General features: G+C 34.6%; 1 protein-coding gene across 1 annotated transcript in view; it reads right to left on the bottom strand.

Moving 5' to 3' along the window:
- LOC104162670 (plasma membrane calcium-transporting ATPase 2) overlaps positions 1-14,819 on the bottom strand; it is a gene marked incomplete at its 5' end in the record, with an annotated part of 101,212 nt that overhangs the window by 4,706 nt on the left and 81,687 nt on the right. Inside the window, one exon of the mRNA XM_009701462.1 lies at positions 12,715-12,897. Within this exon, the coding sequence (XP_009699764.1) occupies positions 12,715-12,897 (183 nt within the window). The remainder of the gene's footprint in view (positions 1-12,714; positions 12,898-14,819) is intronic.

The raw sequence follows: 14,819 nt of genomic DNA, 5'->3' as shown, positions 1-14,819 counted from the left end.
GCTGAACCCTTTTGTCCAATGTTCTCTAGCCCTCTGGGAAAACAAACACATTTAATATTCAGACAGTAGAGAGTAGGGCACTGCAAAAGCAAATAAATTCAATACTGAAAGATCAGTAAGGTGATTAGTATAAAATTGTAAACAAGAGGTAAATTTTGCAAAGAGATGCCAACTCTTATGTGTAACTGATACTATTCTATATCAAGACTATAGCTATACAAAGGTAAATGAGTTTGGTCAAGTCCTATTACATATGTAAAGCTTTGAAATAGAAGGCATATCTGCAGTATATTTGGGTTTGTTTAATTTTTGTTTGTTTATTTTTGAATCCTTCTAGTTTTAGCTGAGTAAAATCAGATTAGGTATCCACAGGAGGAGATATTGCATGTATTGGAGTCACCTATAAATGTTGTGGCTAGCGGATTCTATGATGCAGAAGTTGAGCAAATGCAAAGATCAGATTTTAGAAAAACTGTAATTTCTAGGTTTCTGCTTTAATGAGTGAAACAGGTGCATAACATTATCTGTGCTACTTTCTTTCTGCATAAATATGCAGTAAATCCAGTAAGTGCTGCTGAAAAGTCAAACCACATGCAGCAAGAGGAAAACAGAATACCTACATATTCTGTGAAATCCTGAGGCCTGATTCTCATTTCACAAAAGGTTCACAAGGCTATTATTTCACTGAATTTTACAGCATGAGATCAGAATCATATGCAGGGCTTCTACTTTCCATAGCATACCTCCTTTATTATAGGACTGTTGCAAAATTATGGAGTCTGACATTTTTGTATCAGATTTGGCAAAGTTTAAATATATTGTACAACCCTTTGAAAGAAAGTACTTCTGCATTAGGAGTCTAAACCTTCTTGCCATGCCATATCTCCAATTAAGGACTTGGTTTTATATTTAGACTTTAAACCTAGTTTCCCTACAAGGAAGATACACAGAAGTTGATTTTGATCTTGCATATCCCAGCAGGATTGTGAAATCTTGGCTATAACCAGAGGGAACTTCTAAACTTTAGTATTGTATCTCTGTCTCTACTTTAATGATGTTCCCACATGGTGCGACTTTTATAAACATGTTAGATGTGGACTTTGGTTAAGTTCTGCTTGTTCCATTTCCTCATTGTGATAGTTATACCATGTTGCCACAGAAAGCAACTGATATTTTCACTAAGGCTGGCATGCCCACTTGACTTGGTCTGTGATCTGAATAGAGGTCAATATTGATAGTAATCTTTGCCTTAACATTTATTAAAATAGAAGAATTTTTTAAAAATAAATTTATTCCTATTTTTCGTCTTGAGAAAATTTGATCCAAACTTAAGATTTTCTCTTAAGTTTTAGGGGTAAAGTCTGTCCAGCTGAATGACGATTATATTTACAGGAAACTAAACATGTAAGAAATATAGAAAAGCAAAAGCTGCTGGAACAGTAAATAATTTTTCTTGATACAAAAGAATCTGATTTTCATACAAAAGAGACTACAAGTAGTTAAACTAAGCTGTCTCTTCAAAATCATCTTTTAGTAAATGGACTGCAATACGCACTAGAATTAAACTTGCTGAATGTCTTACGCTAGTTTGACACAATTTGCAGATGCTTATGCCCTTATACCACTCCGAGGCAAATGTTGCATGTGTAAAGCTTCTACCTACAAATGACAGATTCTTGGCAAGTCTGATAAATTTCAAGTATTTTTTAATCAAAGGGAGAATGAAAAAAAGTTGCCTTTCCATGCAAATTATCCTCACTTTGGAAGATTGCAGCCCCCTCCAAAAAGTGAACCAGAGCAAAAATACAGCCTTAAGGGTACTATGCTCTTCTTTTGCTTGAAAACACTTTTTAAAAACCAACCAACTAACCAAACAAAAACCCAAAAAACCTTCAGAAATCTATATGACGGACAAATCCTTCGGAGCATATTTTGTGATTGTTTGGTAAGATTTTAATTGGTTGCTATAAAATTTGGAGTCATCATTGTGTATTTTTTCCTGTTTCATCCTTACAAGTGGCTTGTTTGGGGCCACTGTTAGATAGTGGATAATATAATAAAATGGCTAATATAATTACAGTGGCTAATACAATAAAAAGTTGTAACTGATTCCATGAAATATTCACTTCTAAAAATCTCAGACAAAAATGACAGACCTCAACAGGACAAAGAAAAAGAAACTTGCAAATACAGAAACTACAGCAGTTTCATGATCTGGGAGGTTGCCTTTTGGTGGGGTTTGTTTTTGTTTGTTGTTCCCCCAATGTTTCCTATACTTAACAATATTTTTTAGTTATAACGTGTTATGAAAGAAAGGAGGGGTTTTTTGTAAGTGACCTGCAGTTTATAGCTGCTTCCACTTAGGAACAATATTAACTATATATGAGGATGAGAGGAAGGAGGAAGAGCAAGCACAAAGGAATGTTAAATGTGCATCTTTCTTGGAAAATTTGAAACCATGTTCTTTTGAAGGGGTTACCTACTGATAATATAAATAACATCTGAGAACCAGATATAAACAGATTAGGATAAAGAATAACTTGTTTACTTTGTGTACAGTTAGATGTACTCATCCTCTACCTAATTAAGCAATGTAGTAGCAAAGGCTTTAAACATATACTTAATTTTAAGCACAAGCTAACATTTTGCGTTACTAATTCTGAGCTTCAAAACTAAAAAAAAAAAAGATGCTCCATTGCCCACTGGATCTGATTTTGTTTTCCTGAAATGAAACGTAGAAAGAAATGCATATAAAATACATATCCACCAAAGCTGGTATGGGATAGCCTGATACCTAAACCCACTTTTAACTGTAGTGTAAGAGCTTTCCAGTGACAGAAGATTTGTGTGTGTATATGTGTGTCTGTGTGTTCATGCATGTGACACAACAAAACCTGAGAACTTGGCTGAGACCATAGTGCATACAGAGCCTTATTCTTCCCATGTTTTCATTTTCTGTAGCTTAAATGTCTGCACATTAAATATGTGTATATATTTAGTTTGCATTTAAATAAATTTTCCATTTTTATCAGACTATATAAAATGCCAGGCTTCAATTTGCAGAAATTTTCACTGTTTATTTAAAACTGCAGCATTTTTCTAAAGAGGTAAGAGACTCATAATGTGGACCTCATTGTTATCAATTATTGCTGACATCCAGAGATTTGTAATTTGTTATTTGCAAAAACACCTTGACAGCTAAAAAGTATCAGCATAACAAGGGAAACTTTAGTATTGCAGTAGATATTCCTTTGTGTAAATTGCTTTTAATTAAGGTATTCCACAACCCTATGAAAGATTTGAATGTGCCATATTTATGAATAGCTGAAAATTTCAGGTAATAACTTGCTAATCCGTTTCACAAACTACTGTAGATGTGGCTGCATTTGACAGGCAGATTTCTTTTTAAGCAAGCACTAACCTTTGAATCAAACATTAATCTGCCAAAAAATACTAGGAAAAATATATCTTCTTAAAATTCCAAAATGTTATTATAAATCTGCAGAAGAAATCTCACAGATTGGTGAGGTGTCATAATGAACTATATATTAAAAAGCCATACAATTAGTAAAGAACTGCATAAATGCTCTGTTAAATGAGACTTACATATTCTTGATAGAGCATCATGTGATTCTTGCATTTTTTATAAGTATTGATATCAGAACCTCTGCATTTTGAGCACCCAAAATGACATCTGAAATATCTTCATTGCTGCAACATGCTGAGCACCATTTCTCTGAAAATAAACTTTCCTGACAGTATCTTATATTGTGTCCCTTCACTTATTAGACCCTTTTGTCTTTGCTATACCCTTAAAGTTTTCCCTTGATACTCCCCATAATATATCTACATATGCAATATTTTTAAGATTCTTGGAGAGAGGGAAAGGCTGCAAAATCAGAGGTACAACTATCCCATTATTCCCTTCAACGCCATAGGAAGAAGGTAATGATTTAGGGTTTAATTCATTCTGAGCATCTAAGAGGAAAGAAGTTAGTCCTGTCCCACCACATACATTTTAAGCAAGGAGCTGAAAAGTAGACCTAGATGTGCATTTTGCAATTGAAATTTTCACAGAAAATGCCAATTCACAAAAACATACCCCATTTCTATGAAATTTGGATTAGGAAAGGTTTTCTAGGTTCTGGAAGATGAACCATCAACTGTAAATACCCAATTTAAAAATAAAAGCCAGATTTTTTTCTTTGCCTTTTCACTGTCATTCATTAGGTTTGTGTCATTGTATTAATAAATCAAAACTTTCCCTAAGGAAATACATATTTGAAGCACACACTGGTTTGATACTAGACAGACATTATATTGTGGTAATAAAATACTAACAGTCCAGAATAACCACTTTAAAAGGCCCCATCTCTAATTGTCCTCTGCAATTGAGATACATATCTCTGGATAGCTTAACAAATCAATCATACATTTTTTATTTTACTGAATAAATGTGGCTATAAGTGATGAGCTCTGCAGACCTGTTTTATTTTTCCAAATAAAAAGAGACATCAAAGACTGTAGCAGATTATGCTTTCTCCTATTAATTAACTTCTGCCCATAGCCTAGTAAGGCCTTTGTCAAGATGCAAGACTATTCCATCCTTAGTTACTTTGCTGCAATGGAGAGAAGAGAGAGAAGATAAATTGTCTATTTTAATTTTATTAGATCTATCCGTTCAGACTGCTGGCTACAGGATGTTGTTGAAACACCACAGCAGAATGAGTTGCTCTCTGTTTTCTGCTCAAATATAGAAATGCTATTACGGGAAATCCTTCCCTAGATGAAGGGCTGCTTTGTGTGTGGTGTTCTGTGTCCTGCTCAGTGTGGAAATGAGGCAACTTGGGCTGTGAGTTCTCAGAAGCAGGTTACAGCGCCTGTGGGACAGCAGTGGCACGCAGCTTAGTGACTTTGGTTCCCTTGATCATGCTGCTGCCCTGAAAAGGTTGGTGCTTTTGGAGTAAAAGTTAGCAGGCCAAATTTCCCAAGAAAAGACACAAATTTTTTCCAAGGAGCAACTGTCAAAGTTGGAACCTTAATGGCCCTTTGGGTTCCTAGCAGAAGCAAAGTTTGTCCTTTCACTTTTAATTCCAACAAAACTGCTAATGCACGTCTAAAGGCTTGATGTTCAAACACTGAGGGGGTTTGCACTCAAACTGAATGGAAAGGTCAAGCTTCCTTTTTCTGCAGGAGTTCTGGAATTTTATTTCCTTCTCTCATCTACCTTGTCTCTGTCCACCTTCCCTCTCTCTGTTGACCAGACAACAAGACTGGCTTCTTGTCTGTTTGGCCAACTTTTCACTAAAACTTGCTTAAGAAATATACTGCATTATTTTGTAAAGTAAGTGACAAGCTTGTAAACTGAGTTCTATAAATTTAAAAATTCTTTTAATGCTGGCTATGCTGTAAAACGAAATAGCTACATACCATCCTGAATAAATAAAAATAAAAATATAAAACCAAACTTAGATCTGTAAGACTCTTCCTGAGCAACTGGAATTCTACTGTTAGTGAAGCAGGCCTGCCTTATTAGCCGCTTCGAAGTTTTTATTCACCTCACTACTTCTTCACTAGATGCTTTGTTTGCATCTAAAAGAAAGCTGTGTCAGGATTTCAGTGTTTAGAAACCTACTTCTTTTAACAAAGAAAAATTTTACCACATCTATTTTGTTTGTTCAACACTGTCCTTTAACTTGTCTAGCTCCCTCCTTCCTTAATGCCTACCTCCCAGTGAATTTAGAGATACCAAATGTATTCTTTCACCACTCATGTAAACCTTAATCCCTTAGCCTTGCATCATAAACTAGATTCTCTATTTCCTTGTTCCTTCCTGTACCTGTGCTAATTAGAGTACATCTCTCTTGGACATGAGGGACCTATATTACACACAGTCTTCCAGATGGAATGATCTTTTATCTGATGAGCTGTATTGCTTCATATATTTGTAGAATCATTTAAAGTACATATTTTATAAGCAGTAGAAAATATATCCAACGAGATTGAGAAAACATGACACACAAGCCTCAAATAAAATCAGAATCTCCATACACTGGACAAAAAATTACTAGAAATTCCTGCCCTAACAGTAAGTTAACAAATCTTGCAACTAATCATGGAGAGTATCTACTGTACACAAAGTAATCATGTTATATGTTCCTGGGTATGTGTAAACTAATAAACATAACAGGACAAAATGGGAAGGGACAAAGTAGCTTAGTCTCAAATGACTGCTACGTAAGTTGGCATCTCTGTAGGTCTGATGCATTAAGAATACACACTCACGCCCAGCCGCAGCAGCAGATGTGCTGGTAGGAGAGGAAAGAGCATTGGATAACGATACGTGACTAGGGCTAGAAATATTGGTTACATCCTGGGTCTGGCTTGTGACGGAGGACTGTCTCCTTAGAGCCCCCTGAAAGGAAGTGCCACTCTTGAAAGTATTGACTACTTCGATCTGTAATGGAGGAAAGAATGAGACAAGTTGCTTAAAGTATGGATACAGTTGCATAACTGACAGGAATAATAATGAAAAACAATCAATCAACCGTGCATATAGTTTTACTTCAGTTGAAATAAATACTTTTAAGTGTTCCTTTTAATGTTTTTAGATATGAAATGATCCAAATTTTCTGCCTGGATAAAATGAAACTGCTCCAAAGGAGGCAGTGGAGTTGTATCAGTTTAAGCAACTAGAAGATTTGAAATCACAATCTTTAAAATTTAAACAATTTTATTTATATGTAAATAAAGTAAATAAAACTGGACTACTTGATATAAACTAAACTCCACGTTTTTCCTACTAAGAATAAAATTATTTTGTTATTGCTTTCTAGGTGTTCTTCCAGAGGGAGGAAAATTCAGTCACTTAATTGGAATTTGGGGGGAATGGGGACGACACCCAACTAAACCAAAAAAATCATAAAATATTCAAAATACGACTCCATTTTGTCTACAAAACCAGTGTTGTCAGTATACCAGCTTGGTAAAATAGAAAATGTTCCAATATTTTATCTGACTTTTTCTATAATGGAAGTTTGTATAAATTAAGCATAGTGATAATAAATATTAATCTTTTATAACTACAGATTTAAAAAGATTAACATTTTATCTTTATACAGAGCACTTAAAATCACACAGAAAATGATGTGGAACTGGATTGACTATTGCAGCAAATAACATTACAATTTCCTACTTGTTATTTTCATATGTCTATTGTATGCACTGTTTGATATATTCATCCTGAATACCCTCCTGAGTGCTTTATTCACCACCACAGAAGATGAATTAAAAAAAGGGCTGAGTATTTCAAGGCATTCTTTGTCACCAGTATAACCCATAAAAAGCAGGCTCTGTGTACAAATGTAAAGCCAAGGATTGGCAACAGATAATATCAAGGAGTAAATATATGCTACAAATCTCTGCACAGCAAAATGTCCTCTTTGTTACATTAGTACAATCTCAACATGACAAAGCAGCAGTAGTAGTATCAATTAGAAGAATTCAACCAACTACTTATTTTGACGTAACTCACTGCTACTAGATTTGTATCTTGCAACCCAGATTTCTGAAGATGCCCAGCCTAGAAAGTAGTTGGGAGAAGGTACAGTGGTATATTTATCAATTAAAACAGCACAAATCTTGGTGCAAGCTCTCCTAAATTTTCCAAGTTGAAAGCACTATAGAAAATTAGCTAACATTTTCTGCTGTGTTCAGTCTTAGGAATAAACAAATAGATATGCTTTCATCTTTAATAGTATGGATGTATCTCCTCCCATAATCTTATCTTTGGACATAATTGTTTATTTTCCTGCATGTTTTAATGGGAATAATCATATCACAGCCAGCTGTAAAAAGGATCAAAGGTTACTGCCGTAGAATTGTCACACTGAACTTTTACTACACAAACATGAAACAGCTAATTTGTTCACTGACCCACTGTTTGAGATGTACAGTATTAAGCAGTCATCACAACATTTTCCAGCTTTGCTCTGTGTTTTCTGGAGCACACTTATTTTGAATTACATATCCAATACAAACATCACAATAAAAAAATGCAATATGAGGTGAGTTAGCATATGAAACAGGAGTAACAAGTGAATCATTAGCTAAGGTTCACATTGGCATCTAGAAAAAAAACATATGGCCTAAACCATTGGTTATATATGAAGGCATATTAAATACTCACCTGAAATGTTCACTGTACAAAAGCAGAATTAAATACAGATCTTGGGTTTTCATGATCTAACACAGATGACAGAGCACTCTTCAAAAGAGACCATTCAAAAAAGATTTTAAAGACTCTTACTGAAAGCATGAAGTGCGTATCACTGTGGAAGACACAGATGATAAATCCTAAGCCAAAGGGCATTTCTAGATGTTCAAATGTCTTCCTAATAAACTGAAAGGAAAGATCTTGGTATAAGAGTGAAAAGATAAGGGAAGATCTCTATTTAATAGTTTCTCCAGAAAATAAGAATTACAGGCATGTAATTTACTCATTCTCCTGAAGAAAGTAACTACAGATCTTCATGGATATGATTCATAGAGAGAGGATGACAACCTTTTCAGAATCTTAAAAGCTGAACATACAGGGCTATGTTCTGCCTGAAGCCAAGAAAGAAAATAAGAACTTGGCCCAAAACTTTATCTTCCAAAACCAGAAAACAACAAGAAAGAGTTTGTAGAAATAAATAAAGCATTATAAATTAAGAAGTAATTTTTTAATTACAAAAGAATGCATTTATTTAGAATATTTGAAGCTTATTTGTAAGGTTGGAGTTTTCACCTCTCATTTTTCTGTAAGTTCTATACTCTAGAAGATCCACATTTTTAAGGTACACACAGCTAATAAAAATATCACTGATTTAAATAAATAAATAAAGGGATCTTATACTAGCAGAATAGTCCTGGCAGAACAAACATTTTTCTGATGTTTAACACAGATTAGATCTTCAGCAAGCATTTCTGTTGTCATTATTGTTGTCACAGGACCCAGGTCTCATTCACCTAATCTCCAACCAGGATATTAATTAAAAAAAACCACAAACTTTTCTGCACAAAATAAAACAGTTTCCATTCCACTTACACTGGGCTACTGCAATGTCTTCTATATTAAAAGCTATATGGAAAGTCATAAAATGAGGTGCTAGCTTTTTATGGAACTTCTAAACCACTTGCTAGGAATTACTTTCATTGCTATAGGGTTTGCATTGTTTGAAGAGAAATTTTTAATGCAGAAAGGAAGGGGAAGAAAACGTGGTACAGCACCTCTATGTCCTTTTTAGTATCTAAAGAGGAAAAATTTTCTTTCAGTAGCAGTTAACATGGCACCTGTATATTTTTCAGTTCTTGCTTTTATTCTCAAAACATTTCTAGATAGTTATTTCCCTCCTTAAGCAGGTAAAGCAAACTGAATTACAGGATGAATGAAGTAGAGGAGGAAAGAATCAGGCCCGGTGTTGTAAAAATCTGACATGTAGCTTGAAAAATTTTCAAATCTCCACACTTCACAATTTTTCCATACTCAAATGTGAGGTAATTAGAGAAACTTTTCAGTATAAAATTAAAAAAGATGCAATGATTTTCTATTGTTACTCAGATTAAGTAGTTTTGCCTGAATGTGAACTTGCTGAACTTTCCAAAGGCTGTTAGATCTGCCAAGATGGTATGATCAGCCTTGTCTCTTCCTTCAGAATGAAGAATTTGTAAGAACTGCAACAAAGACTTGGAAAAAATTGCTGAAAACTAGCAAAGGTTGAAAAGTCCTATCTTTCATGCAATTTGAGACCACCTTTATATCTTTATGAAACTTGCATAACTAGGATGAGTCATTTGTGAAACTTTGTCTGTCAGTGGTCTTCTGAGAGATCTATCCAGTACAGAAACACTCTTCCATTCAGAGAAGGAGAACATGCATCCATCCAGAGAAGCCCTATACTATATTTATAAGACAACAAAATAACTACATGAACAAAAGTAGACAAAAAAAGAAAATCAGAAGTAGATAGCTGGTCTCTTTGACTTAGTTATGTGCATTTTTCATACACCTTTCTTTAAAGAAAATTCATGCATGTCTTCATAGAAATAAGTCTGACATTTCAGTATGAAGAATCAACAGTGGAAATCCTTTCTCTGGTGTCTAGGTTTGAACCCTCTGTTTTGAGAGAGGATTCGAAAAAGAAAAAAATGTCTTTACTGCAAAGTTTTTGTCAGTTTGGATGAGTTTTTATTGGAGCATTACAAGGGAGACCTTTCAGTTATCTGAAAAAAACCCAATCAAATCTATTGTAGATTCTTTATAACTGTTTTAGGAGTGAAGGCTTTTGTTGAGTGCTGTGGCTCTCTGTCCAATAATGACTGAATAGAAAATAAGCAAAACTAAAGATAATCTAATATACAGCACAAGCATATGATGGTGAAAACTGGTCTTGTTAGGATTTGAATGACCAATCTAGTCATGAGAGTCTAGAGTTTATTCCTAATCTTACTGTCATCCTCTTACATATATAAAGTGAGGGGATGCTCTACCTTCTTCTTCCGCATCTCCAGAAGTGCATTAGACATCAGAGGATTCTTGCAAATCCTCCAGCTCCCCAAGGATGCTACAGACATCCTCATCTTCTTCCATCAACTCTTCTTTAGCTGGCTTCCTGAGAAATGCAGTACAAGTGTATGAATTCACTTGGATGGGCCACAACACATAGCGCATCAAAAATGCGCTCAACTCAAGGTCCATCCAACAGTGCGTCTAATTTGACCTGCGTGTAAGTTCATCACTCTCCAGTGGACACCTTGGGACTATTTTTGAATCTGTTGGCCCATTGCCTTTTTTCATTATCATTCCACAGATGTGAAACGGATGTAAAACTCAAAGTCACTGAATAAACAAAATGAGAAAAAAATCACAGAGGCCTCTTGGCAGGAGAGAAACAATACATCCTACTGAAGATATTTCTACAACTAAGCGCAGAAAGGAAACTAAGAAGGTGGATGTTAGCAAAGAAATATAATTAACGTTCATTTTGTTTTAAATAGTATAAAAGAATAATAATTTGTCTGTGAATTAAGTGGACAAAGATATGCAGAACTAAAAGGTACCTCTCAGACTAGAAAAAGAGCTGAAAGGATGTAATTTGGTTTTTTGTGCTTGTAGATGTTTACACTCACCACAACCAGAAAGACATCCTGACAGAAATGCCAACAGACAACACTCCTCCTATAGCCATCAGGAAGAAAAGAATGCACATTTAGAGGTCATCTTTTCATAAAGATCACCGTTACCTGGGCACCTGTTTGTCACCTTTATACTGTAACAATTTGAATTTTCTCTAATGATGAGTGCTCCTGACTCAAGAGTCAAGACACACAACCTCAAAGCTGAAGATCCGTATTTAATTACTTACCACAGAACTTTGGGAATTTACCCAAACCCTTAATCTCTCTAATGTCAGTTTCCACCTTCTTTATTTTTTGCTCTGCAGATGCACTAAAGAGACCTAACTGTCCCAGTTTCAGTTAACTGCTTCCCCATATTTTTTCTAGAATGCATGGCTGCATCTCTTTCTCCAGAAAAAAAATGTATAAATTTTTAGATGGGAAAAGGGAGAAAGTACTGTTTATCTTGAACGAAAACAAAAATAAAAATCCTCTGAGATAAAAATGTTCTTTAAAAGATTCTTTAATGAAAAAATATTTTTCTTAAGTATTCACCTCTTTTTCTTGTAAGCATCATGTAAAACATTCACACCTGATATGGCAAGTACATATTTGTCTTTCAGAGCTGCACTCTTCTGCAAGCTGGCACAAATACTTGATCTTAGAAAGATCAAGCAGAAAGCACTAGAGTGCTATAAAACCTGCTACTTCACTGCAATGAGAAAGGTGAAATAATTCAAATAATTTTTTTAGCACTACAGGACAAATATTACTAGATAACCTAATCTGTACTATATTTAGCACCATGATTCAGTGCAAATATTTAGTATATTAAAAAATGAAATGAATTTTTGTATTTAGCAAAAGTAGGGGAGAGTTTTAAATGAAAAGATAGGTATTTCCAAGAAATCATCCATAGCAGCCAACACATACATTTCAATATTTAAGGGATGCTTAGGCCCTTACCACTAAAAATAAATCCTGTACCACATTTTTCATTACCTAATAGAAAAGAAAATAATAAGAGATATATATATGGTAGTGCTAGAACAGAAAATACTTTTTTTTTTTGGTTAATCAAATGGTACTTTATACTTTAGACTCAAAATTTTAAATTATTCTGTTATTGCAGAAGTGGCAGCAACAATATATTTCTGACAAAATAAATCAGTATGTTTTAGAAAGCCTTCATAACATTTTGCCAGCCATTGTCACAGCTAGCATTTTCCAAGTAGCACTATTTTATGAGCTGTCATCACTGAAGTAGAAAAGGAATGTCCATTCACAGTAATCTCAAAAAAAGCATTCCTATTTTTGCATATTATAATTTTATGATCTTTTCACTTTATCTCTTCTGCTATACACACAGAGCTTTGTTCAGTTCACCTATTTTATTTTTTCATGTGTTCCTCCTTTGAAAACAATAAAGCAATTAACAAGTACCATTGTTCACACACACAAACACTCTGTGGCTTTCCTTATAACATTATCTTGCCTTGATGAAAGATTAAGCTTTTTTTTTTTTCTAGACGATGTGGGCATTTACTTTTAGCATACCTGGGTTTGGATTCTGTTGAGCCCTCTGAACCAGAGAATTTGTCCACGTCGAAGTTCTCTCTCTGCATGATCAATTTCTTCAACATCTTCATTGAGTTCTTCTTCAGGGACCTCCTCCTTCTCAGTGAGCCTCCCTGCCTCCTTTAAAAACTTTAGCCTACTTGTTGGGATGGTTGCAATGACCTAAAATTATAAAAAAGTACTCAAAACATAAGCCTTATTCAATAATGATAGTATAATAATCTGGTAATTACAAAAGAACACTATATTTTAATGACAGCTATAATCTTTCAGGAAAGCTAAGAGGAGCATATTCATAACAGTACTTCACACTTACACAACTCCATTTTAGTCCAAAAATACTTAGTTTACTGTGTAAACAATTAGCATTACTTGCATTGTCAAACCACACTGGCAATACACAGCTCTGGAGCAAGTTTAAGGCTGGGAAAAATGTTGTCCTTTCTCAAAAAACTAAAAGAAGATGTAAGTATTTGAATGTAATTATTTAAAGAAAACTTAGCAAGATTTGTATTTCTGCAAATAGAGTTTTGGTATTTCTAATGACTGATGATAATCTCATGTATGTACACTACGTTGGTTCATGTATTCGACTTCCCTTTGCTTCAGCAAGTTGAAATGCTTTTCTTAACATTTATAAAAAATGAGGTTTCTGAAAGGTGCGGACTTGACCATGACCCCGTTGGACTTCTTATAGGGCTATCTCTTATGCTGTGTCCTTATTACTAATAAATTCTGATTAACTCGGCCCGCCTTCTTATTCTGTTTGTCCACCAAAGTGGTCCATGGAAGTAATTAATACAGGAGATGGCTAATAATCTTAAAAATTTGCAAATGCTGCAGTTAGACAATGTTATAACACAATTATTTTAAACACATTTCAGTGTTACCCTCTTGGGCAATCATTTTCTCTTTGTTCTGATTCCTTTTGTCAGCTTGAATAAAAATATAAGCAGATGGCTATTTAAACAAGACACTACCTGGAACATATTGAATGCTTAAAACCAAAAAATCTCCTACAAAGTTAACTGTTAGACTCATTTAGCAAAAAAGTGATGCAGTTTTCTTTTTTGTTTGTTTTTGTTTCAGCAGCGAGCAATCACATCTCTGAAGCCCAAATGTGTGAAAGATGGAGATAGAATCAGACAGTTGCAGGAAAGTTGGTGAGGATCTATCTTACAGTTTTGGAAAATTGGAATGGATATAGTGAAGACACATAAAAGGCACCAAATATTTTCAGGATGAAAATAAACTGTTGAGTTTGCTGAGGGTGTCCTTGAACTTCATGATCCACAACTCCACTTTCATTATATTATTCTTCAAGACAGATAAAGACATGTCAAAAAAAACCCAAGAGTTTCTGACTACTACAGAATCTTTTTAAAATGTATTTTGGGGTTTGAAAAACAAGATCTGAACTTGGAAAAATAATGAATTGGTATGACACAAGCAAAAACAGGAGAGGATGAAAAAAAGAAAAGGTAAGTGCTAGTCATTTACATACTTACTGAAACTCCTTCAGCTTCCCAGCTTTCAAAACACTATAATGCCAGCACTCTACAGAAAGAAGCTACTTGAGGCTGTTCGGTATCTGACGAAACTGATGGTGATGAAGTACTTGCAAGACAGTACACAGAGAAACAACTGCATTTGGTAGTGATTCTGGGTGATAGAACATACCTCTCCTTCACAATCTCTCTCAGCCAGGCTGATAGATTCTGCTCTAATTCTTTTCTTAGGGTGTTTACGTGTCTTTCTGTTTGTTCATTTGTTTTCCATATCTGCAGACATCTGCCCAGTTCACATAATGGCAGATGCAATAGACTGGATGTAGATTAAGGAACTAAATATTATTCCCAGGAAAACTATCACAGTTTTTAAAAGTGATCAATAATTCTGGGAATGTAACACAAAATATTTTAGAAAGACGGTTTTCAGAAGTGATGAGGGCCACCTTTTAGAAAACTGTCCCTCAAAGCATCTCAGATTGGCTTCCTAGAGATTACACCTTAAATCACTTTTAAAAGTGCCAACTTTAACATCTAAACTTGAAAATCTTGATTGTTTTTAGTGGTTCACAAGAA

This window comes from Cariama cristata, unplaced genomic scaffold (assembly GCF_000690535.1).
Source record: "Cariama cristata isolate BGI_N322 unplaced genomic scaffold, ASM69053v1 scaffold8740, whole genome shotgun sequence".
In the NCBI taxonomy this organism is placed as follows: Eukaryota; Metazoa; Chordata; class Aves; order Cariamiformes; family Cariamidae; genus Cariama; species Cariama cristata.
Note: the sequence above shows the minus strand (reverse complement) of the source record. Positions and strands in the feature narration are given on the sequence as shown.